The 22,898-nt window shown below is 41.9% G+C and overlaps 2 protein-coding genes across 2 annotated transcripts; one reads left to right on the top strand and one right to left on the bottom strand.

The window, feature by feature from the left end:
• Nucleotides 1-224: 224 nt before the first annotated feature.
• Nucleotides 225-3,276, bottom strand: TMEM186 (transmembrane protein 186). Its single transcript, XM_048867259.2, has 2 exons — nt 3,130-3,276; nt 225-2,484 (listed from the first exon to the last, which is right to left on the bottom strand). The coding sequence occupies exons 1-2, from the start codon at nt 3,130-3,132 to the stop codon at nt 1,750-1,752; spliced, it is 738 nt and encodes a 245-aa protein (XP_048723216.1). The 5' UTR covers nt 3,133-3,276; the 3' UTR covers nt 225-1,749.
• On the top strand, nt 3,269-17,029 carry PMM2 (phosphomannomutase 2). The gene is made up of 8 exons (XM_048867254.2): nt 3,269-3,423; nt 6,970-7,081; nt 8,575-8,651; nt 9,619-9,710; nt 10,922-11,021; nt 12,150-12,225; nt 13,873-13,988; nt 16,044-17,029. Exons 1-8 carry the CDS (start codon nt 3,355-3,357, stop codon nt 16,146-16,148), a joined length of 747 nt encoding a protein of 248 aa, XP_048723211.1. The 5' UTR covers nt 3,269-3,354; the 3' UTR covers nt 16,149-17,029.
• Nucleotides 17,030-22,898: the final 5,869 nt, after the last annotated feature.

The raw sequence follows: 22,898 nt of genomic DNA, 5'->3' as shown, positions 1-22,898 counted from the left end.
ACTGGGCAGGATTTACTCCTATGAACTTTCTTAATACTATGTAAAGTGGTGCAACTTTAATCAAACAGCTCCCACTATACCATATGGTTTGCTTGTGTTGACATTTGTAATTTTTCACATGATAGTAATAAAGGTAGCCATTACATTGTCATTAAAATACATACTGTGCTTTATAAATCTGCTTAATTACCTGTCATTCCGTATCAGTAAGCAACACAACTGAAGTCTGTTAACACTTTATACAGTGCAACTTTGGGTTTTTTTTAAATTTGTGATAAGTACAGTCCATACCACACACAGCAAAAAAGCAAATGTATTCTAACTGCAGTCTGGTCAGTGGAAGGATATTTTGAACTGATGTGCTATTTAGCTCCTGTGTGGGCACTGTTGCTGTCGAAAGATCCCAATCAGTGATGACATGAAGTTGTGCATGCACCCACTTTTTATAAAATCTCAGCCCAATTCAAATATTTCCATGATTCTTTATTTTAATGTTAACCTTTTAAAAATAACCATTCCCCTGCTGTTTTTGCAACCCAAATATTACAATGCTATGCCTAAGAAAATGAAATTGACAGTTTCAGTTGGTTAAACTGAAAAAGAAAATCCAAACAGAGCATAAGCCCTGAAAAATAAATGCTTAAAATTCTTTGTTTCAATAACCTAAGACATTGTCTATAGACCAGGGTAAGAAAATGTTTTTTAAACTTGAACAGGAACCTGATGGTGTGTCTGTAAATAGTACTACTGTAACATACTTCTCTTCAGAATTTTTGATCCTTTTCATTATGTACACACTTTAAAATGCTTTACTGTGGCTCTTGACACACTGTCCAGCTACTCTGTGCTTTCATATAGTTGAAGTAGATATTCTCTTGCAACATATTTTTCTCCAAGCAATACTTAGAGCCTTGTGAAGATCATCCAAGCACTGAACCCACAAGCTACAGATGAAAGATGTACAAAGTTCACTCTGGATTCCATTAACACCTTTTGATCTGACAGAACAACTGTTACAGAAAAAAGTGAGTGGCAAACTTTCCAGTTGGTGCCAGCCCAGAAGACAAGGGAGCGAGCAAGCAATTCCACCTCACTCCCATGACAATATCTTTGAAAATCCCTGTACCAGGATACAGTTTTAATAACTTATTAATTTTTCATGTTAATATAAATAAGACTTGCCTGATCAAAATTTTATATAAATTGGAAGTGCAGTCTCACAAGAGACTAAAAATGGCACTGTGGGCTGCTATGTTATATCTATGATAGCAAATTACATTTGCTCAGTTTTACCAATAAATGTTTTTTTTAACTGCCATTCTACAGTCTGAAAGCCACGCTGAGAGAAAGACGCAAAAAACCCACCACCACCACACTGAACTGCAACTGCAGATTAAGGTGAAACAATTTTAAAGATTTCAACTGTGTAAGTTACCATAAGACATGAATATTAAACCATATTTCTTTACATAATGGTTGTGTGTGTGTGTGTGATGAGATTCCCCTTTCATCTGAAACTAGTTGTACAGGAACTTCTATCTGGTGGGTTGCTACATCATTGTATCCCCTTTATACAAACACGGGTGTGCATGTTAGCTCATAAAGGATTTGTATGGAAAAAGTCTGGAAATATTCCATATTTGAGTGCTTACAAATCTATTAAGCTATGAATTCAGCATGAAGAGCAATGGAAAAACATTAAACAAGCTAGACGCTTGGAAAATGTTGGTCATTGCATCTAATGAGTCACTAAAATCCTCCAAATATTTGGGCAAACCTCTGTTTATCCACAATACGGCCAAACGTTAGGGTAAAATATAAAACCTGTGTACTATTGTGCTGTTTAAACTGGAGCAGTACTTCATTTTTAGCATCTCCAGTGTCACTCAACATCATTACAGTTTCAACTGGACAATAAATTTCTTTCTTTCTTCCCCAAAATGTTAAGTGTGCCACTTTTACAATGGTGCCAGCTTCATTTAAGTACATCAGTCCAATCATTCGTCTGAGAAAATAACTTATACCATACAGCATTGCAGAAGCAAAGCAAGCAGTGCCAGTGACATACAACAGAAAATCCTGAGAAACTTGTTCCTGCAGATAGAGGTGATAGACAGGAGGGAGGATGACTATGGTTATACCAGTCTGTAGCAACTTCATTCTTGAAAATATTCTACAATATTTAATTCCTGGAAACTTGTAGACCAGTTTGAACTGTTCTTTGTTCTCAGTCATAGACTTTTCTAAGACTCTGTTGGTGGGGGTTAAGCTGCCAGCACATCTGTGCAGTGCCAGCCCTGTCCCAGGATAAAAATTAGCACTGTCAGGTTGCCATCTCTGTGGCTGTAAGAACATATGGGTCCCAAAGCAACGGGGTAGGCACATGTCTTCTCTTTTCCACAATCTTGGTGAAAGCTCCCTTGGTAGAGATCTCCCAAAGGAAGGTAGCAAGTGGAGTCGAGTCCTGATTTTGAAGATTCCAGCCTAAAAGAAAACATTCCCATACCACACCATTAAATCTTTCAATACTGGCATTACACAACACTTGCAGCTCTTATAATATCTGTCTCTGTAGCAGCTTGAGGACCATCAGGGTGTAGCCCTTACATTCCTACTGTGTTCTAAGCGAACTGGTGAAGCCTGTGTTTGTGTTGAGACACTTACTCAGGTGCAGATTTCAGTCTGAGGCCCGTGTACACAGCACGGAAGAGGCAGAATTCCTTGCTCTAGAGGCGTAGAGCGGCCCAGGAGCAGCCGCATCACGGCGCATACAGGCGAAAGGGCCCTGGAGCGCCCAACAGCCTCGCTTTAGGGCAGCAAGGGGAGCGGCACCGGCCCTCGGCGAAACGTCATGGGGGCTGTCCAGGCGCTAGGTACCGCCACCTGCCCGGCGTGTCTGCCGGCAAAGTGCTTCCCCCCGCGGCGCCTTGCCGACCGCGCCTTCCCCCCGCGGCCTGGCCCGCTCGTCCCCCACCCCAGCCCAGCTACTGCTGGGACCGGCCCTCGAGAGGCGGAGTATTAGCGCTGTGCGCCATGTACAGCGCCTAGCACGCCTGCGAATACCGCCGGGGCCCGGCCTACGAGCGGGCGCTGGGCCGCATCCCCCAGCGCCAGTCCCCGGCCTCTTACCATCTCGACACGTACAGAGGTGAAGCTACGCGGCCGCACACTGCGCCTGCGCCGTCGCGGCCCGGCGCGCAGCACTGTGGGCGGGCTCGGGGAGCGGGGCGGGGGCGCTGCGGGCGCCTGTCGGTGGAGCGGTTTGGGTTCCCGGCATCCCCCGCGGCGGAGTCGCGCAGAGCCGGAAGCGAGTGCAGCGCCCGGCTGGCCGGACTGAGCCACGTCATCCGCAGTATGGCGGCGCCGGGCAGCAGCGTCCTGTGCCTCTTCGATGTGGATGGGACCCTGACCGCCCCCAGGCAGGTGAGCCGGCGGGGGTGTCCCTGGGGCTTTCGGACCTGGAGCGGGTGATTGGGAGCGGGCCCTGGCGTGGGTCGGGGGGTCATATATGGGAGGCTTTGGGGCTGGGACGGGCTGGGGGGTGGGCGTCACATGGAGGAACGTGTGGGAGTTTATGGGGTTGGGGGTGGGTTGTGGGGGTATAGGGCTGGGGTGGCCTGTGGGCTGATATGGGGATGTGTGGGAGGGTGTGGGGGCTGGGGAGGGCTGTGGGGGGCATAGGGTAGGGGCTGTGGGGGGCTATAGGCCTCGGGTGGGTTGATATGAGGATGTGTGGGAGTTTATGGGGTTGGGGTGGGTTGTGGGCTGATATGGGGATGTGTGGGAGGTTGTTGACGGTGAGTTGTGGCGGGGGTAGAGAGTTGGGGTGGGCTATATGGGGATGTGTGGCAGTTTATGGGGTTGGGATGGGTTGTGGGGGGTATAGGCCTCGGGTGGGCTGATATGGGGATGTGTGGCAGTTTATGGGGTTGGGGTGGGTTGTGGGATGTGTGGGAGGTTGTTGACGGTGGGTTGTGGGGGGGTATAGGGTTGGGGTGGGCTGTGGTGTTACATGGCAGATGAATGGGAGGTTATGGAGTATAGGGTAGAAGGACCTGGGCAGGTGATTATTAGGGGAGTCTCTGGCTGGACTGGGAGCCTGGGGAGGTTATTGGGGAGAGGGGCGTGGTTTGGGCAGGGTTATCGGTGATACTGTCTGCCAGACCCATCAGGTCTGACTCCAAAATATGCAGTTGACAAACCCTGAGAGTTACACTATCAAAGACCTAGAAAATAGTAGTTTCCAGTCCCACCAAAGATTTAGCACCTACAATTTCCCTCCTGTACTAATATTCCATGCATCACTTTTGCACCAATAGGGGGCCCCTGTGTTACAGTCATGTTCTTTTCATGCTTTGTTTGCCATGTTGGTGGAAGATGGTAGTGTCGCTTGTAGTATTCTGGCTTGTCAACACCGTGTGTCAGTGACTTATGATTAGAACTGTGCAAAAAACTGATTTCTCCACTCCGTCAACTCAGCTGGCCATGCTGAAAAATTGGAGAAGAAAATAGTTTCAGGTCGATGTGGGATGAACATTTTTTGAACTTTTCAGTTAACCAAAGTGTTAAAAAAAAATTAGTTTGGGTCACACTAAATATTTCATTCTGTTTTAGAGCTTTTTGAAACTTTTTAAAATTAAAACTGAAGTAAACTTCAGAAAAAAACTCATTTCAAGTACCGAAAAAATCAAAACTTTTTTAAAAAGTTTTTTGGAATGAAACTGTCCTGCACATTTGTCATGGCTTCGCATTAATTTTTGGTTGACCCAAATCTGTATTCTTCAGCAAAAATAGGTTTTGGCTGAAAATATTCACACAAGCGGCACGTGTGATAGATTTAAAATTTTTATTAACGCAAATGTTAAAGTTATACAATACATAGATTGAGAAAAGCGTGTCTGTATATCTGGGTATAGTGCTTAGATTATCCACACATACAAAGTTAGTTTTTAAAAGTTTTACATATGATACATAGAGTACATAATCAGCAATATCCCAAATTTAGGTGAATAGATTTAACAATACAATTTAGATATTAGAATTTGAATTCTTGGGTACATCACTCATGAAAAGTTGTACAAAGATTTGGTTGTGGAAAGCAAAATATATCAATGAGTGGGGATTGTCTCTCAGTAATTGAGAATTAGGTCTGTTATCCATTTAGAAAATACATACTACACTACAAAAATCTCTTGTTGCTGCGACATTCTGATCACCAGTTCGGTCCCATGTGCAAACTCTGAAAGAGTAGCCACCCAGAAACTTAGGACTTTGTGACTACTACTCTGTGTTGCTATTTTTAATGATGAGCCCTGTCCATTCTGATTGCAATAATTTTTTGGTAACAGTTTAGGTGACTTTTGAGACTGGAGACTTGGATTAAGACAAGCGCCACATGATATTATAGTGCATACTGCTAAATGGGAGACTGCTTGACAAGTTCACGCGAGGCCTTTGTCTGCTAAACTGTACAGTAGCCCTGAAAGGATAGGAACCAGTACACAGTGGGAGTGGCAGAGGAGGTGTTATATAAAGCAAGCTTAAAGTATCCATTGCTGCCCCATGGGATGAGTTCAGTATGTGGGCAAGGAAGAAAATATAAGTTCTGGGTTATAACTTTTTTATAATATTCCTGATTATTAGGATTCAGCTTTAAGAAGCATGTTTTGTTGTCAGCTCCAATGTTTAACTGTCACAGGAGCTTCTTTCCTTAATTATTCCAAAACCTCTGCTAGCAATAACCATATTACACTGGGGGATGGATTTTGTTGAACAGACATTAATATATCTCACTTTGAGATTCAGAAAAATAAATAAAGGTGCAGCTCAGGTTTTTTCCCCAGGGGGCTGGAATATTTATTTTCTATTGATTTAGAAGTAACATGCAAGGTTTAGGAAATGAATAATTATATAGTCATATGCATTGAGTTTAAGTCAAACTGAGATTTCTTGTAACAAGATTTTTTTGTAACAGCTTCAAAATAAAAATCATATTACTTTTGAATATTTTATATATTCAGTGTAACTATAATTGAAAAAGTGCATGACATTTTCAACTGTTTTTCAGTTTATTTACTTTGTACCTTTGACAATACTTCACATATAGCCAGTTTTGTTGTTTCCTTTGTTTTGCACGAGTGTCTCTCACAGTAACGGAAGAGACATCTTAAAAGAAAGTTGTTATAAAGCCACAAAAATTTAGCAAGGACACTTGTGGGCAGTTGTCTGGCCTGAAACTAATTTAACTCATTTTTTAAAATTCATTATATTTAAGATGATGATGTACCTTCATATTATTTTACTGTCTTTTGTTCTGTTTTTAGGAGTAACTTTGTCTCAGTAAATAATGGCTGGCTGGCTGGAATGAGAGTTAGCTGACTGAAGCTCAATGAATTGAGAATGGAGATAATGCCAGTAATTTGAAGGAAATGCCTACTGTTCCATCTTGAGAGTTGCGGGTGCACATAATGTTGTTGGCTTGCAGTTTAGGGGAGGGAGCTCTTGGATTCTCAATTTTTCTTGGTTTCAGGAAGCAGCAGTGCCCATAAGTGCCATTTTTTAACCTATGAGTTTAGTGTGGTGATTGTAAGCCATTTATTTGAATATGGACGTTGTCACACTTGCCTCTGACTTCCAAACTGGGTGGGGGGGATTAGTTCAGTCTATGTGGAGGCTGACCTAGAAGACACCTCAGAAGCCAGTGCAGTTTTTTGACTTTTTAGCAATAGGGAACACACTGCATTAGTGAGCCAAATGCTGTAGTGGCTTCCTTCTTATTTAAGGCATTTTTACCTTATGGGAAGATTTTCTCATAGGCATTTTTAGCTCTCATATTGTTTCTTCAAGCCCGACACAGTTTAGTTCCCAGTGACCTTTTTCCCACTGCACTGTTGTATTTACGGTCAACTGGTATCTCAAACTAAAAGTACCTAGACTACCTAAAAATTGTAAACTCTTCTTTTAATGTAGAAAATCACAGCAGAAATGGCAGAATTTCTGCAGAAGCTGCGGAAGAAGGTGAGAGTTGGACTTGTAGGTGGTTCAGACTTGGACAAAATTCAAGAGCAGCTGGGAGACGATGGTAAGAAAAGAGGATGATGCAATCCCAGTTGAAACAAATTGCTTATGAGGTAGTCCTGATGCGTAAATACAAACTCTTTCTCCTGGAGTTGTTCATTAAATGCAAGCTTCCTTATTCCTTGTTCTGAGTATCAGTTTCTCTGTGTTTATTATACCACATCAATTTCATGAAAAGTTAGTTATTTACTGTCCCACTCAGAACCTGCTCAGGTTAGAATATGACAATTGCTGAATTTTATACCCTATGTGGACACCTACCAGCTGCATTAAAAGTCCTATCTAGTACCTATGCTTTTGGGTAGGATGATTTTATATCTTAAAGATCTTGAAATTTTTTCTTAAGGGATTGTGACTCAGAGTGAAGTACTGACTCCACACTACCATTGTAGTAAGATATATTTTAACATCTTTATAAAATGGAGGTGTGCATATCTCATTACATATGTTGTTAAGCTATCTAATGTGTTCATCCATGCAGGAGTTGGTTTTATTAGATGGTGGCTCTGAAAAGAAAATCTGGTTCTTTTCCTTTTCAACTCTATGTAATATTTTTAATGTGAAAGATCAATAGTAATAGCCTTCCGTAATTCACAAATCTGCAAGCCCAGAACATGCCACAAACATGTTACCTAACTGTGGCCTGTAAGTGGCCTCCAGGAAGTCATCTTGTCCTACGCTAGCAAGATCCTGATACCCTGAAATAATCTCCAGCAGTGTTACAACTGCTGCAAATGTTCAGGTCAGGATGTGATTTCACAGCTTTTCTTGAAACAGAATATTCTGTTCCACAGCTGGTCTGATAGTGGTCTTCAGCCTATTCCTGCAAAATTCATTTGAATCCAAATGCTGAATTTTAGTTTCAGCAGCAGTATCACACAGCTTGTAGTGAAATAAATAGTACAGTACGTTTTCCTATTGCAACATAGTTAATGGCTCAGAACAAGCTGCTTGGATTCACCATTTTGTAACCATATATTTTCATCTTCTAATACTACTTACATATTTCAGAGGAGACTCAATACTCCTATAATTCAATGTAAACACACACACACACACAAATCTTAATAAGGCAGAGTTGCATTGAAAACATCACTCTCAAATAGGTAAACTTTCCTTTGTCCCCTTATCAGTTTAAATCCAGATTGTTGTTCCAAGGTTTTGCAATACTTACTGGATCCAGGACAGTTTACAATAATAAAGTACAAAGAAATGTGCTAAGGATGGAGTCAGATCCTTAACACTAAATGTATGTAACTTAACTACAAGCTCTTCACATGATGTTAGTCTCCCAGTGACTTCCGAAGGAGGAACAAATACAGAGGAGTTGCAGGATTAGGTCCTTGGAGTCTCTCACCGGACATTACAAGTGTGTAACTTTTGTGCTTAATATACTAAAAACTACCGTATTTTGACCTGAAAGGGTTTACATATTATAAAGTACGAGGGAAGGCAAATTAAAGTAGACGCTGCAGCATTTTTTTGTTTGTATTTTAGTGGTTGAAAAATTTGACTACGTCTTTCCAGAAAATGGTCTCGTGTCATACAAAGATGGGGAATTTTTGTGCAAGCAGGTATGTATGCAGTTTTAGTGATCATTTTTTAACAAAGTCTGAAATTATTTTATATGTTGTCTTTTATTTGTATAATTGACGCTTCATCTTGCTCCTTGTAGACTGACACGAGGTATGGGGCCAGATCCTTACCTCAGACCTCCTGTTTTGTGCTGCTCAAAACCTGGTAGATTTGGCTAGGTGAGAATTTTTCCAGCATGGGATATTCTTGAGTGACATCTCTCCGAGCCTCTGGCATAGGGATCATGGCTGGAGCCCTCTAGTGATCCCAAGCTCATGGAATTTCCATGGCAATTGGGCCTCATTTAGAGTACCCTTGAGGCTACTCTGAATTATATCTGATCCCTGACAGGCCTGAGAATTGAGAAACTGGAAGGTGGCTTTCATCTTTTGTCCTTCCCCACCCTCAAATGAATGGAGTGTACCCTGGCTGCTACTTAAGATCTAGCTCCTAGAGTGAACTCTTGATTGATTAGTGTATTTTATACTAAGATTTAATATTAAATACTAGTGTATTTTATACAAGAAATACTGTAAGTGGATGAGAAAATACTGTTGATTAAATCTAATATTGTGATAATCTTCAGTGACTCAATCTAGCTATTGCAGAATGGAAAATAAAATAGCTCAGGGCCCAGACTGAAATCTAAGACAGTGGTATCCCACACTGTACTAGCCACTGTCTGCCTCTTTCCATTCAATCCTGCATTTTCTAACCCACAGTTTGAACTAGGGGCTTAGAGGATCACAGGGAGAGGTAGTCAGTTGCCCAGCACAGCAGTATATGATTAAGGTAGAGAATGGGAGCCTTACCATACCGCACACATACTAACTGAAAATCACTTATCTAAGACATGTTTTTCTGCGATCTGCTATACAGGAATATCCCAAAGCTGTGTTGTCAGTTAGCTACTTTCAGAACCCTGAATTCTGGACCTATAGCTGACAGGTCTTTTTGTGCGTTTAGAGCATTCAAAGTCATCTGGGTGAGGACCTGCTCCAAGATCTAATCAACTATTGTCTGAGTTACATTGCAAAGATTAAACTGCCAAAGAAAAGGTAGGTATATGCACATGCACATCTTAGGGGAGAGGGTATTCCCGCTTTTGGGATGTTGAGCATCAATAGGGAAGACAATGTCCAGTCCAGTTAGAGCTGGATGGTTTGTGTTTGAGGGCACACTGTATAATTGAGATAGATATATATTATTGTTCCAGCAATCCCATACATAGGAAGACAAGCTCTGCTATTGGAGCAGGTGAAGAAGGATCAAAAGAAAAGATTGTCCAGAGTTGCTGGCCAGGGAACAGGGAATTACTTTTTCCCCATAGAACAAATTACTCCATAAAAATCTAGAAAGACAGAACATTGGGTGCTGATTGGGATACCTCCTATTTTCATTTCCCAGGAAGGGAAAATTAAACTTAATGTAAAAGGAATTTCTTGATGCAGCTGGAATTCAAAGGCATTATTGCTTCCATAAATTATAAGTTTGCAAATTTTCTTCTAAAATTTGAGACCAATTGCCCTGCACCATATTTGGGAATGCAACTGCTGGAGATGCTGAGCTAGATCCTTTGCTCCATACAGCTGGCACAGGGAGAGTGAAAGATAGGTTTAAGCTACCCTTGCAGCTCCCCAATATTGGGGCTGGCTAAGAACTGTCCTAAGGTTGCTTTCAGTTCTGTCCAGCCACAGCTGAGCTGATCCAGCAACTAAGGAGTGATTATTAGAGTGAAGGGGTGCTTCTGCCATGCATCCTTTTTAATGGGAGTGTCTTCTATACCAGAGATCAACAGGGGTAGTGTAAGATGGCTAAAAGAGCTCTGCACTCATCAAAGATTCCTCCACGCCAGGGGAATTGAATCCTGCTGGGTTTCTAGCTGCTTACAGAGAGGAAGAGGAATGGGGCTGATCATCTGACCCACAAGGTCTTGAGCACTTACAACTGTTTTTATCAACAATGTGCAAGATACGTAGTAATCATGTTTACTCTGACATCCTAAGCAAATTTCTATTTGGGTAATTACATTTTGCAATTTGAAATGAAAACTTGCGTGTTTTCCTCAGCTATCACTAATGTAATGGGCAAACACAGTTCCTTTAAACTGTAATATTTTCATCACATAATGCCATTTTTGGAGATCTCAGTAACAGAGCAAAAGTTCTTGAGATTCAGCTTCAGCAATCTGATCATCGCTGTGTTTGCCTTTCAGACATACGTGGACTTGCGTCCATTTTCAGCAGTGACAGTTGACTCTCTTTTTCAGGGGTACTTTTATTGAGTTCCGAAATGGGATGCTGAATGTCTGCCCTGTTGGGAGAAGCTGCAGCCAGGAAGAGCGAATTGAGTTCTATGAATTTGATAAAGTGAGTCAATTTTTAAAATGGGTTACATCTCTTATTCCTCACTGTTCTAAAGGACACTGTCACGGTCAAATTATATTTTCAAAAACTCCCCTTCCTGTGTTTAACACCTTTCTCCCTGCTGTTGGTTGAGTTTCATTGTTCAAACTGCAGGAAATGTAAAAAGCAGATTAGGTGATCTCGCTTTCTCTTTCTGGTGCTCTAGCACAATGCTGTTGTGAGGTGTTTCCAATACTATAAATCTCCCTTCCTTCTTACCCTGCATCAGTCCTCCCAGAAACCCCTCGTCTGTCAGTGTGTCTTGGGTTTTGTATAGCACCAATCACTGTAGTAGCTTTATGTTCTTTGAAAATTAATGAAAATACTCTTTTCTTCCTATTACCTTCTCTAATGCTTTTTAAACAAAACCTAAACTTGAGGCTTAAACTACTCAGCATTAGCCATCTTTAAAATGCAGTTACATTTACCAGGGCAGAGATGGTTTTGTGCCTAAAAGCATAAGACTGGGAATTGAGAAATCTGGGTTCTGTTTCCTACATTGTCTCAGACTTCTTTTGTGACCTTGGGCATGTCACCAAGACCCAAGATTTCCAATGATGTCTCTAAGTTAGAGTACCTCAGTTACTGGCTGCCTAACTTTTAGAAAACTAGGCTTGATTTTCAGTGTGTCTCAGGCCCAAAAGTGTGAGGCATCCAAAATTAGAGACCACCTTTGAAAATTTGTTCTTAACCTCTCAGTGCCTCAGTTTCCCCTTGTATTACACCCTTGCTGTCAAATTGAGCTTTTCAGCAAGGGTATAATACACCATTCATTAATTTTTAATTCATTAGTATGTAGAATATGTGGAGCTCCTCAGACGGAAGTGAAAAATAACATGGTATAGGTCAAATTCTGTTTGCATTCACTGTACACTTGTGTAATGTCATAGTAGCCCCATGGAGATACTCCAGACTACATTGGTGTATGCTGAGCAGAACGTAGCTCTGTAAGACTAATACTGCACCATTGCATCCATGGACTTGGGAGCAGCTAGCTAGAACCACAGTTCCCTGCTTACTATTGCCTTTTCTGATACTGATTACTAAATAAAAATCACTTAACTGATGCGTCTTTGTTTTTGTTTTTAACAGAGGGAACATATAAGAGAGAAATTTGTAGCTGATTTACAAAGAGAATTTGCAGGAAAAGGCCTCACATTTTCTATAGGTATCACATCTTTTAAAAAAAGAATTTCATTTAAAAAAAATCATGCCCTCTTGCCAGATTGCTCATGCTGTATGACTCAGTGGCCAGGGTGGGGGTGGCTGCTGCCATTTTGTATATGAAGTCTTTCATTAGGTCCTTTGTGGTAGAAGACACCACAACAAAAGGAAAACTGCATCTCTTTTTGTTAGTTCATTATCTTCTGATGTCACTCATACAGTTGATTTTGCTTGATTTGTAAAAACGAATTACACATTTCTGACTAATGAGATGCTTCTTCTGCCCACCGTGTACATGACAAATACTTACTGCATTAACACTGCCTCCATTACTAGCCCTTGACTTTTACTTTCAGTGGTTGTATTATTGGGGGGCGGAGGGGGGTGAGTCAGAAAGGAAATTCAAGAGGAGAAACAAGATGCACAGTAATTCTTTACAGTAGGGATGTGTCTTTCTAGGCTTGTCTTTCCTATTTTTTTCCTACTGAAAATCTCTGGGCAAATTCTCCACTTTCTCTTTCATTCATAGTAGAAAGAATAAATGGTTGTCTGTCTCTACCTCTAGCGGAGTTAAACATTTGGGGCAAAATGAGTTTCAAACAGGGCTTGCCATGAACAGTCCTCTATGATGACATCCACTTAAACTGGGCAAAACATTTTTAAAATATCAAGAAAATCCTCCTGTTTGAGACTTTGTGTCATATTTCAGCCCAGTGTTAAGCTTGACATGATAAAAAAAAAAAATCCCTTGGAAAAATACAGGTTTAGAATAAAAGTATCAACTCAGAGTTAACCATAATAGTGAAAAGTTTTTCTTTATAAGATCACTATCTTTAAAAGATTGACTTCCTCCTATTCGACTATTTCAAAACTCTTATGAAATCTTACTGTGTGAACGCAGTCATATTCAAAGAACCAGGAACTCACCCACAATGTTGTATATTCCATTAGAACATTGAGAAAAGGAGTAGGAGCGGGTCTTATGCACTCCACACAGGCTATTCAAATGGATTTGTTTGTCAGTGGTTGGAATTCTTACCTGAAAATCTTTCTTGTGTTTGAGAACGTCTCTTTCCAGAAGATGGTATGCACTGAGTCAGGTAGCTTCCTTCCCATGCTGAGGGATTATGTCAATGGATGAGTTTAATTGTATATCTATAAGTTCTCAAGCATAAACATCTATGCTCAGCGTCAGACAGTCTCTGATATGTGGCGTCCCTGAAAACGGTCATTGTTTTTGTAGAGCTGGTGGGGGTTCTGGCATTGGCTCCATTCAGAATTAATTGGTTCAAAGCACAGAGTGATAACCGACAGTCCTCATTAATACACACAAACTTAATTTACACTCATTTTCTGCTGAATTGGTTGCAAAGTTTGTGTCAGGGAGAGTTCAGACACACTTGTAGAGCTTGATTCGCCCTGAGGCCAAGTCTACACTAGTCTACTACCATTGTAACATCCCTGTGATGTGTTTTACACTAAAGTCTTGGTGTGTTCTCTCAGCCTTAACTCCCTTTCATCTCATTCATGTCTCGGACTTGTTCAGTTTCCTTTATCAGAATCTGCTTCAGTGGCGTTCAGCCTCAGTCAGCAGAGTTCCTTTTTTTCCCCTCCCCCATTAACACTTGCCTCTTGTCTACCTTTTACTTAGGGGGGCAGATAAGCTTTGATGTATTTCCAAATGGTTGGGATAAGAGATACTGCTTAGGAATTGCTGGCAACGATGGATACAAGACTGTCTATTTCTTTGGAGATAAAACCATGCCAGTGAGTACTGCACTATTCTGCATATACATTTAGAATCCCTTTCCCAAACGGAAAGCTCCATAAGCAGGACTTTTTAATCAATTAGAGACTGAAACCACGCTATGGCTTTAACCTTTTGTCAAACATTTCTTGGATTGGCACCACCTCACGTTGCTGAACTTTTTTACCTCTATTTAATACCCTGCATTTTCTTCCTCAAAAATATTTAAGCCAATTTCTGTTTAGCCATTTGACAGAATAAAATGTCTCTCCCCCTCCCTCTAACCCACTCAGTGTAAAATATTAAAAATTCTCTAGCTCCAAGGGCCTCTGGCATGTTACACACTGAAAGCGAGTTCTTCTGTCTGGGCTCCTGCTTTACAACCTCATTAATAAGGGGGGTTGGGGGTCACACTCAGAGGCTTGCTGTGTGAAAGGGGTCACCAGTACAAAAAGTTTGAGAACCATTGGATTAGACTAATTGTGTCAGAACACCTTGTGCTGTGCAGTCTCAAAACCACAAGAACTTTGTGCACGAAACAAACTCTCTTCCAAATGTACTGTTACTGAACTGTACAGCTGTGTTGTTGGAGTGATTTTAAATAAGAGTGCACAGAACAAGCTAGCTACAGTTACCTGGCTGGTTTACAAGGTGCATCAGTGGACCCTGCTAACATGCACTAAAAGCTCCCTAGTGCACACCAGCAGGGTCCACATAGACAGTTAGGTCACACCATGAAAACAAGGACTTGCATTGGCTTCTGAAAAATCGTATGTTGGAAATACTAGTGTAACCTCTGCTTCCAACCCATCTTTTACAGATCAAATTGAAGGGGCATTCACATGGTTAGATTTTTAAAAACTACTTGATACTAAATCTGTTGTGGACACTCACAGGGGAATATGAAGGAGTAAGGCCCCTGTCCCCTTGCACAACTGTGTTGTGTAGCCGGCAGAGTGCCTGAGACATCTCCCTACCAAAATCAAATTGTGTGGGAAGACCCTGCCCCTGCACACCAGTCTTTTCACATCCCCTCCATCAGAAGGTATTAAGCATCTTTCTAGGGCTGAAGAGGATTTTTTTTTTTAATAAATCAAGATGTTGAAATTAAGGGGCTTGAAAGATTAGCAATTATCTATCTGTAGCTGTGAGAGAGCCTGATTAATAAAAGGTGCTTTTCTTTAAAAAAAATCTACAATAGTTTTTCTGTAAAATATGATAAGGAAATTACAAGATGTGGGATGATATAAAAGTTTATTAGCACAAGTTGGAAATAACATGCATAACTCAGTCGTGATTTGTCACTCCTATCAACTGTACAGTAGGCATTTTACAGACAAGCTTCCTGTTTGCGGTATAAGTAAGTTACTTGTGAGTGTCCAATTGGGCCAGTAAAATCTGAAGGGCTAATCTCCCTTGTGTAGACACAGCATATGCTGACGGTTTTTATGGCAGCATAGCTGCATATACGTGGGGATTTTGCGGGCATGTTGGCACACCAACATAGCTATACCAACAAAACTTTATAGTATTAGACCTGACGTAAAGGTTTGTACCGTTTAGCTCAGGCTTTTAAAAAGTTACTTTAGTATATCTTCAATTATTCCCATCTTTGAAAGACACTGAATTTGTTAAATGGTACACTGGAGAGATTTTTCTAAGAAAATAATCAAAAGCTACTCTGAGCATATTGCCCAGTAAGTGTACAGATTGAATCTACTACACCGTCTAGTCATTTGTATGTAAATCAGCTTTTACATACAAATGACTAGACAGTGGTTTAGTATTTTTTCTATTTTATACACTCTTTGGTGAGTAACAAATGGATTAAGTTACTATTGCAGTAAATAACAATTCAAATGCTGGTTAAGCCTAACTTGTGTTTGTTTATGTGCTGCACAAGCTGGCTCTCCAGAAACCTTTTCAGTGGACTGTTGCTCCATTGGAGTTTGAAAGCCATTCACATCCACCCTTTTCACAACACACACAATGTCCTTAATGCATATACACCATGTAAGCGAGCATGCATCTGCTCTATGAAGAAGGCAACTGATTTGTTTGTCTCTTGTCCCCAGGGTGGAAATGATTATGAAATCTACACAGACTCCCGAACAGTAGGCCACAGTGTTACATCACCAGAGGACACAAGAAGAATCTGTGAAGAGCTCTTTTTTAAATAAATGACTTTGCTTTCCTTTAGATTTGACAGCAGCCAAACACTGAGTTGAAGAAGAAATACCAATCCCTTCAAAAATGAAATATTTCACTTCTTTCCAGTGGTGTTCTTTCATAATGGTTCACAAACAGTAAATGTCCTGTTAGTCATATGTTACTAGGGAGAATTCAATGTTGATTTGTCAAGCATAGCAACATTTGTTTAGGAACAACTCTTTCATATTTTTAATTCAGTTATGTACTGATGTCTTTTTAAAAATGAATTATCTAACTAGGATATGTAGGTTCAGCTGTTTTTTCTCTGAAGTGGTACATTGGGAAACATAATTGAAAACTCCTAGATGTTTTTGGATCAAATTTACACGACCTGATTTAACTCCTCATAGGCTAAAATTAAAATTTCACTGGCTTATTTGATTCCTAGAAATGTATGTTTTGGATTTAGATTTAGTGGACGAAGGGAGAAATGACACCATTAAGCTAATGTGCTTTCAAAATAGGTGTAATAAACAGAGAGAGAGACTTGTCACCTTGTTTTACCTGAAAGACTGGAGAACCAATCAGTTCCATTTCCTCCTTGTAATGCCATAAACAAACATCTCTTCCCTTGGCATTTAAACCAAATATTTTTCCTCCAACCTGTTTGAGCTAAAGGTCCACCACAGCTCCCATCGTCCTCTACGGAGAACTGCAGCAAAATTACTGACGCTTAGATGTGGATTAAATAAACCGTCACATGTACAAGGAACAGAAAGGCCCAGCAGCCTTATACCTGTATAAATTACCTTTAAAATGTCTTGCCCTTCACTGTGTTTTCCTTGCAAAGTGTAATGGTCACATCTATTACTGCAGTGTAGGATAATTAAATAACTTGTCAGAACATTAATGATGCCTTGCAAACTAGTCTGTACCAAGAGAGAGATGGGTTTGTATATTTAATAACAAGTTGAAGAATCAACTATGTGAGATAGTAGCAAAGTGGAATGTTGCCTACACTGTACATTTTGGTCTAAGACCAGATCCTAGAGTGTTTGTTGCAGCACTAAACATACTATCATTTCCCTGTATAACAAATTGTTCACACTACATTTCACCCTAACAGTAACTATTTTAGATTTTGTATGAAGCTTAAATGAAAGTTGGCAAACCTGGGATGCAAGTTACTATTTGTTACTGTGAGCTGAAGCCTTCAACTCACTGAGAAACAGGTTAGCTACCGAATTTTGTCTCATGCAAACAAATAAGCCTCTATGTAAACAAAAAACAGCTTGCAGACAAACCACTCAACAGGATATGACTAAAGTATTCAGAATGTGCCAGGTGGGGTTAGTTGAGTCTCAGACTAATTTCATTGGTCAAAAGGCAATGCAAGTTTTATTGAAGTCACTGGAAAGACTGCCATAGGCAGCTGCATTGAGAACACTGCAGCCCCATATTTTAATAATCTTCAGTTACTGCTGTGGTTCACGTGTCTTGTAGCAGAGTCTTGACTGGCCAGTTATGTTACAGTATTACCATTTTTTCATTGCCTTATATATGCAAATGGAACCTCATCGTAACACTCTGCAGCTTAGTGAGTGGAAATACTGCCTATTATTGCTGAAGTGACCTCGTCCTAAGAGAACTGGGCTGAATTTGTCATCTCCTATGGCAGGGCTAGTCAATAACCAGACTGCCCGTAACTTTTGACAGACAGTAGCGTTAGCGTTATTTTTGTATTATGTTGTCTGGACCTTGACACAAAATAATTGAGTTCGCCTGTATTGCTCTTTTCTCTCTTGTGTCTATTCTAGCAGCACTGCAGTCACATTGAAATTCCTTTTTTAAAAAGGAACAGCCATGCCTATTAGTCTCACTAGCAAAGAACTAAACTCTGTTTGCCCCTCCCTTTTTGTGTGCGTGCGTGCTGCTGTTGCCAATCCCTTTTCTAGAATATGGTTTAAAAAAACTTTAGGAAGTTCCAACCCTTCCTGTGTTTCTCAGCCCACCATTCAAGAGAATTATCTGACACAGCCTTGGCTGATGTCACATAATAAATGTGCTCTAGGGAGAGCTGTAGCATGCCAAGTTTTCTTCCTTCGTAAATAAAGATTGAGCAGTGAGCTTTTTGCTATTGGGGTCAGCGTTCAAGATGTTTTATCTCTATGGGCGCACCCCTGTAAAAAAGTGTCACCCATGCACTTGCCCCCGAAGAATGCAAAGCAGTCTCTGCAACACTAAAGGAGGGGAGGCCTGGCCCCACCACCGCTCTATGCTTGCTCACGTGAGCAGCAGAGCTGAGGGGCAGGCACTGGAGAACTCATAAGGACAAAACATCTCAAGGAGGCACGACTGTTCAGAGGAGTGCAGCAGCAGCTAAACGGGCATAATGATTGACAAATGTGAATGGAAGACCAAGGTGCAGTCCTAGAGGTTTCTGCTATTGAGACATCTTTCAGTAGAACTTTAGCTGTGGACTGAGTGCTAGTTGAATACGCTGGCCCTTTGCAGGCTGCATCGCAGCAGATTCATAACAGGTTAAACTGCAATGCAAAACCCGCTTTGATGGTCTTTGAGTCAAACTAGGTTGTCCCTTCATCCTCTCTGCAGACGATCTAGGAAAGGCCCAGGAGGTCTTAAGGTAGCAGCTGAGAGCCCTTCTGTCATCTAGTGTAGGTAGGCTGGTTTCCTCTCTGGTGGCATGAGGCTTTGGGATAGATCACTGGTGGGCAGCTTGTGTGATTAATAGAGAGACCTCAAGCAGGAAGCAAGGATGGGGACACAGTGTAATCCTCTCTCTACAGAAGGTAGTAAATGGCAGGTCTACCCTGAGAGCATTGAGTGCTCCCCTTCATCTAGCCAAATGATGGCTACAAGGCAGTGTTTCTCAACCTTGGGACGCCGCTTGTCCAGGGAAAGCCCCTGGTGGACCAGGCTGGTTTGTTTACCTGCCGCATCCGGCCGATCGCGGCTCCCACTGGCCGCGGTTTGCCGCTCCAGGCCAATGGGGGCTGCAGGAAGCGATGCGGGCTGAGGAGCAAACTGCGGCCAGCGGGAGCCGCGATCGGCTGAACTTGCAGACGCGGCAGGTAAACTGGCCCAGTCCGCCAGGGGCTTTCCCTGAACAAGCGGCGTCCCAAGTCTGGGAAGCACTGCTCCAAGGAATGAACTCTTGAGGGAGAGGTGGAGGAAAGAATGGAGAGCCATTGGTTCAAAGGTGATAGGAGAGTTCCTCAGGGCACTGAGCCCCACATTAAAGTCTCACTTGGGCTACACAGGGAGAAAATAAGTTGTGTAAACCTCGCTGCCATCTGGCTGTAGTAGTGTGGGCAACCAAATGTACTCTGACTGAACCCATTGTTTTTAAATCCAACAGGCAGTCTAGGTGTGGCACATGGCCAGAAAGGATTAAGCATCCTGCAGTCTTTATGTTGTCAACCTCTTAACATATATATGTAATCAAACAAACAGTTCCTGTCTATGCTGTATTCTGCTAATTCAGAGATCTTAACGTTTAACTGTAAATATAGTGATAGCAGCATAGTGATTAAGGCAATTGTCTTATGTTAATCGGTATAGCTAATTACCGGTGATGCTTAGGTCCTGATGCGTTAGGTCCTGATCATTTTTATCTCAGATCTGCTTTATGCAAGGGAAGTTCAAATTGTAAGACTGAGATCTTCAATCCCACCTGGATCACCCTGGCTATGAAGAGTGCCCTGAATGTTTGGACTAATTCTAAGAACTCTAACTCCAGCATGCACTATCTCTACTACGAAACTGATCTCAGAACTGTACTCGTGTCTGTATGTATATTGATCCTTTAACCAATACTCACTCTCTCTTCTTTTTCAATGTTAGTTTAGTTGGGTAAGATCTGAAATATTCATTAACTTGGGAGGTGATGTGTCTGATCCTTTGGGATTGGTAGAACTTTCATATTTGACTTGGCTGGGTGGAAGCCCATGGCTGGGTTGCTTTAAGAGAACTGTGTTTTGGCTTCTGTGCAACCAGTAAGGGTAGTGTTGGAGCTTTTTTGTGCAGGCTTTGTAAATCTAAGTATTGGAATATCCATCAGCTTTGGGGATTGTTTGCCCTAATTGAGTAACCTCAGTGTGGCTCCCCTGGGACCTCAGTCATACTAGGATCGTGGGAGAGCACTCTTCTTAAGCATCAGACATTTCGAAGAAAACACCAGGAATGGAAGCAGTTTACTTTTGAAGGTAAATTTTGCGAGTACTAGGTTTTCTGCTAGATTGAGTGGATTTTATTGAAGCAGGTTAGCTCCATGCTCGAGAACCATCTATGAGCCATGCTCTGATCTCAGAGCTCTGCACGGAAGGTGAGGGTATCCAAGCCTGCGTAGAAGGGCCAGGTGCATCTTGGTGCCAAGGGGTGTCAGTCTGTACCGAGGAAGAAGGCTCCCTGTCCTGTCTATTAGAAGAGTTCTCTGCACCCTGCTTTTTTGGCTCAGTACCGGAATCAGATAGAGCCTTAGCTGGAGCCTTTGAGGGCCATGAGGTCTCCTTAGAGTAGGATTTAAGGGGCTGACCTACACCTCCTCCACATTTCTCAGGTGTGGGAAAGAGGCTTCTTCGGTGTCCTAGTCTCTAAAGGTGCTGCTTAAGCTGCAACAGTCACTGGCGGAGCCTGGGATGTAGAGGCTGATGTGGAACCCATCGGGGCTAGTGAGCATTCCATTAGAGGGCGTTTCAGACAGCTCTATCCTTCCGAGACCTGCCTTTAAACCCTGTACGACCTTACACTTTGACGAGACCGGAGTGTCTTGGAGGTAACTCAAATGTCTGTCACGAGGGAGGAAAAGACCTCGGGCAAGTCTGGCAGGGCTTAAACCCCAGAATCTTCTGCATAAGCCGGCGTGCTAATGGACCAAAAGCAGGGGTCCTAAAGAAAAAATGTGGGAGGGAAAACTCCAGTTCAAACCACAACTGGGATGAAATGAAATACGAATAATAAAATAACTAAACAAAGGAAAAAACCAAGACTCAATTGCTGTGTTAAGAAAGACGGGAAGCCATAGTGACTTTACACTTAAAGAAGATTCTGATTTTTACAACAGTTCAAACCCTAGTTGTACAGATTTCCTAGGAAACATTTCAGCCAAACTACGATCAGATTACTATGTAAGGAGAAGATCCTTCCCTTATTTGATAGCCTCCAGCTGCTGTTGCTCACAGATTACTAAGAGTATTTTTATTTTACTTTCTGTTCAGCCCGTTCACAAGATGGGCTCGATTTTCTCTGTGCCAATCTCTGCTCCGTGTGGGGGAGGCTTGTCAGGGAGCCAGTTCTGCCTCTCAAAGTTCTCAGGCACTGAAAGTGGCTTGCAAAGCAGCTTTAAATTCTACATAAGAATGGCCATACTGGGTCAGACCAATGGTTTATCTAGCCCCGTACCCTGCTGTCCAACAGCGGCCAATGCCAGGTGCAGGCAACATCAACTGATCCATCCACTGCCACTGATTAAGAGCTTTAAGGCTCCCATGCCAGTAGCGTGATGGTACCTTTCCTCCACAATCCAGCCCTTTGCTGTGCGGCCATGAGGACAGGGTCTGATGGTAACTCTGAAACAATCTTATGGCAGACCATTAGCTATTGAATTTGCTGACTGAGAACGCTTGAGGTGGAAAACAAGTCAGCAAATAGCAGACTCAAGCAATAAGGATGCCGCAGTAATGCGCCACAGTGAACAGCTGGTGGGTTCCACTCCTGAGCGTATGCGACTAAGTGTTGTTCCTCGTGCAAAGGGCTGCAGATCCCTTACAATGGAGAACCTTAAAGAAAAACTGCAGTCATGGGACTGCAGAGAAATTCACTCACGTAACCTCCATGTTCTGATAAAATAAATTACAAACCAGGAATGAAAAGTACCTGAAAACATCAGACCTCTGTGGCATAGTTTTCTTCTGGCCCCTCTAGCTGAACTCCTCTGTGCGGGGCTGAGGAATCTGTGCTGTTAGATAGAGGTGGGAAGAGAGAGAGGGGTGGGGAGATGGGCGCTTTCCACTAGACCTGCGGGATTCCATAGTGAAGTTAATATTGAGTTCTTGCTGTGAACAACCCGCATCCCCTGCCTTAGCTTAGTGGCTTACACAGAAGGCAGAACAACAGAGCCACCTGGTTTCCTTGTGGCTGGCGTGTGCGCACCCCTCCTCCCACACACACACTGTTATTACTAGATCACAATTTATTGCTAAGCTATTCTAGAACTACCGTTTAAAATGTGACCTACTATCAACAATTGAACCTTGGACCAGCGTGCTCTTGGGAACACTGACATCTGTGTTCCTGGGGAGATAAATGAGTGCAGCTTGACATCCAAAAATAAGGAAAATAGTTACAACATTTTCTTAAAACCCAACATCTCATTCAGCGTAGTGTAGGCTATTGATATTGAAGCTAACCATTCATATGCTGTCAAAGTGCTTTGCAGAGGGCAAGTAAAGCCCTAAGTAGGACAGACTGATGTCTACACAGGGCTGAAACTCTCATGCACTATTACATATCAAAACGTAGCAAGCACCATGTTTATAGTCACCAATGTGGCTGTTCTACAAACACAAGTTGATTACATTGTGTTTTTGTGGGCTGGGTCTTAAACATGTTACGCCTGATCTAGTTATAGCCTGCAGACAGCAAGTCTCACTGGTCATGAGTGCAGTGATCATAAATAAACAAGCTTTGTGATTATCAAGTAAACACCTGAAAAAGAATACAGATTTTACTTAAAACCTAAAGTCTTCTAATAAAATACA

This window comes from Caretta caretta, chromosome 10, assembly GCF_965140235.1.
Source record: "Caretta caretta isolate rCarCar2 chromosome 10, rCarCar1.hap1, whole genome shotgun sequence".
Lineage (NCBI taxonomy): Eukaryota > Metazoa > Chordata > Testudines > Cheloniidae > Caretta > Caretta caretta.
The sequence above is the reverse complement of the archived record's forward strand: the minus strand, read 5'-3'. Positions and strand labels throughout refer to the sequence as shown.

Coding starts and splice junctions, on each gene's coding strand:
- PMM2 (XM_048867254.2), top strand. CDS start 3,355: ATGGCGGCGCCGGGCAGCAGCGTCCTGTGCCTCTTCGATGTGGATGGG. Junction 9,711..10,921: donor ATTAAACTGCCAAAGAAAAG/GTAGGTATATGC, acceptor TCTCTTTTTCAG/GGGTACTTTTATTGAGTTCC. Junction 11,022..12,149: donor AGTTCTATGAATTTGATAAA/GTGAGTCAATTT, acceptor TGTTTTTAACAG/AGGGAACATATAAGAGAGAA.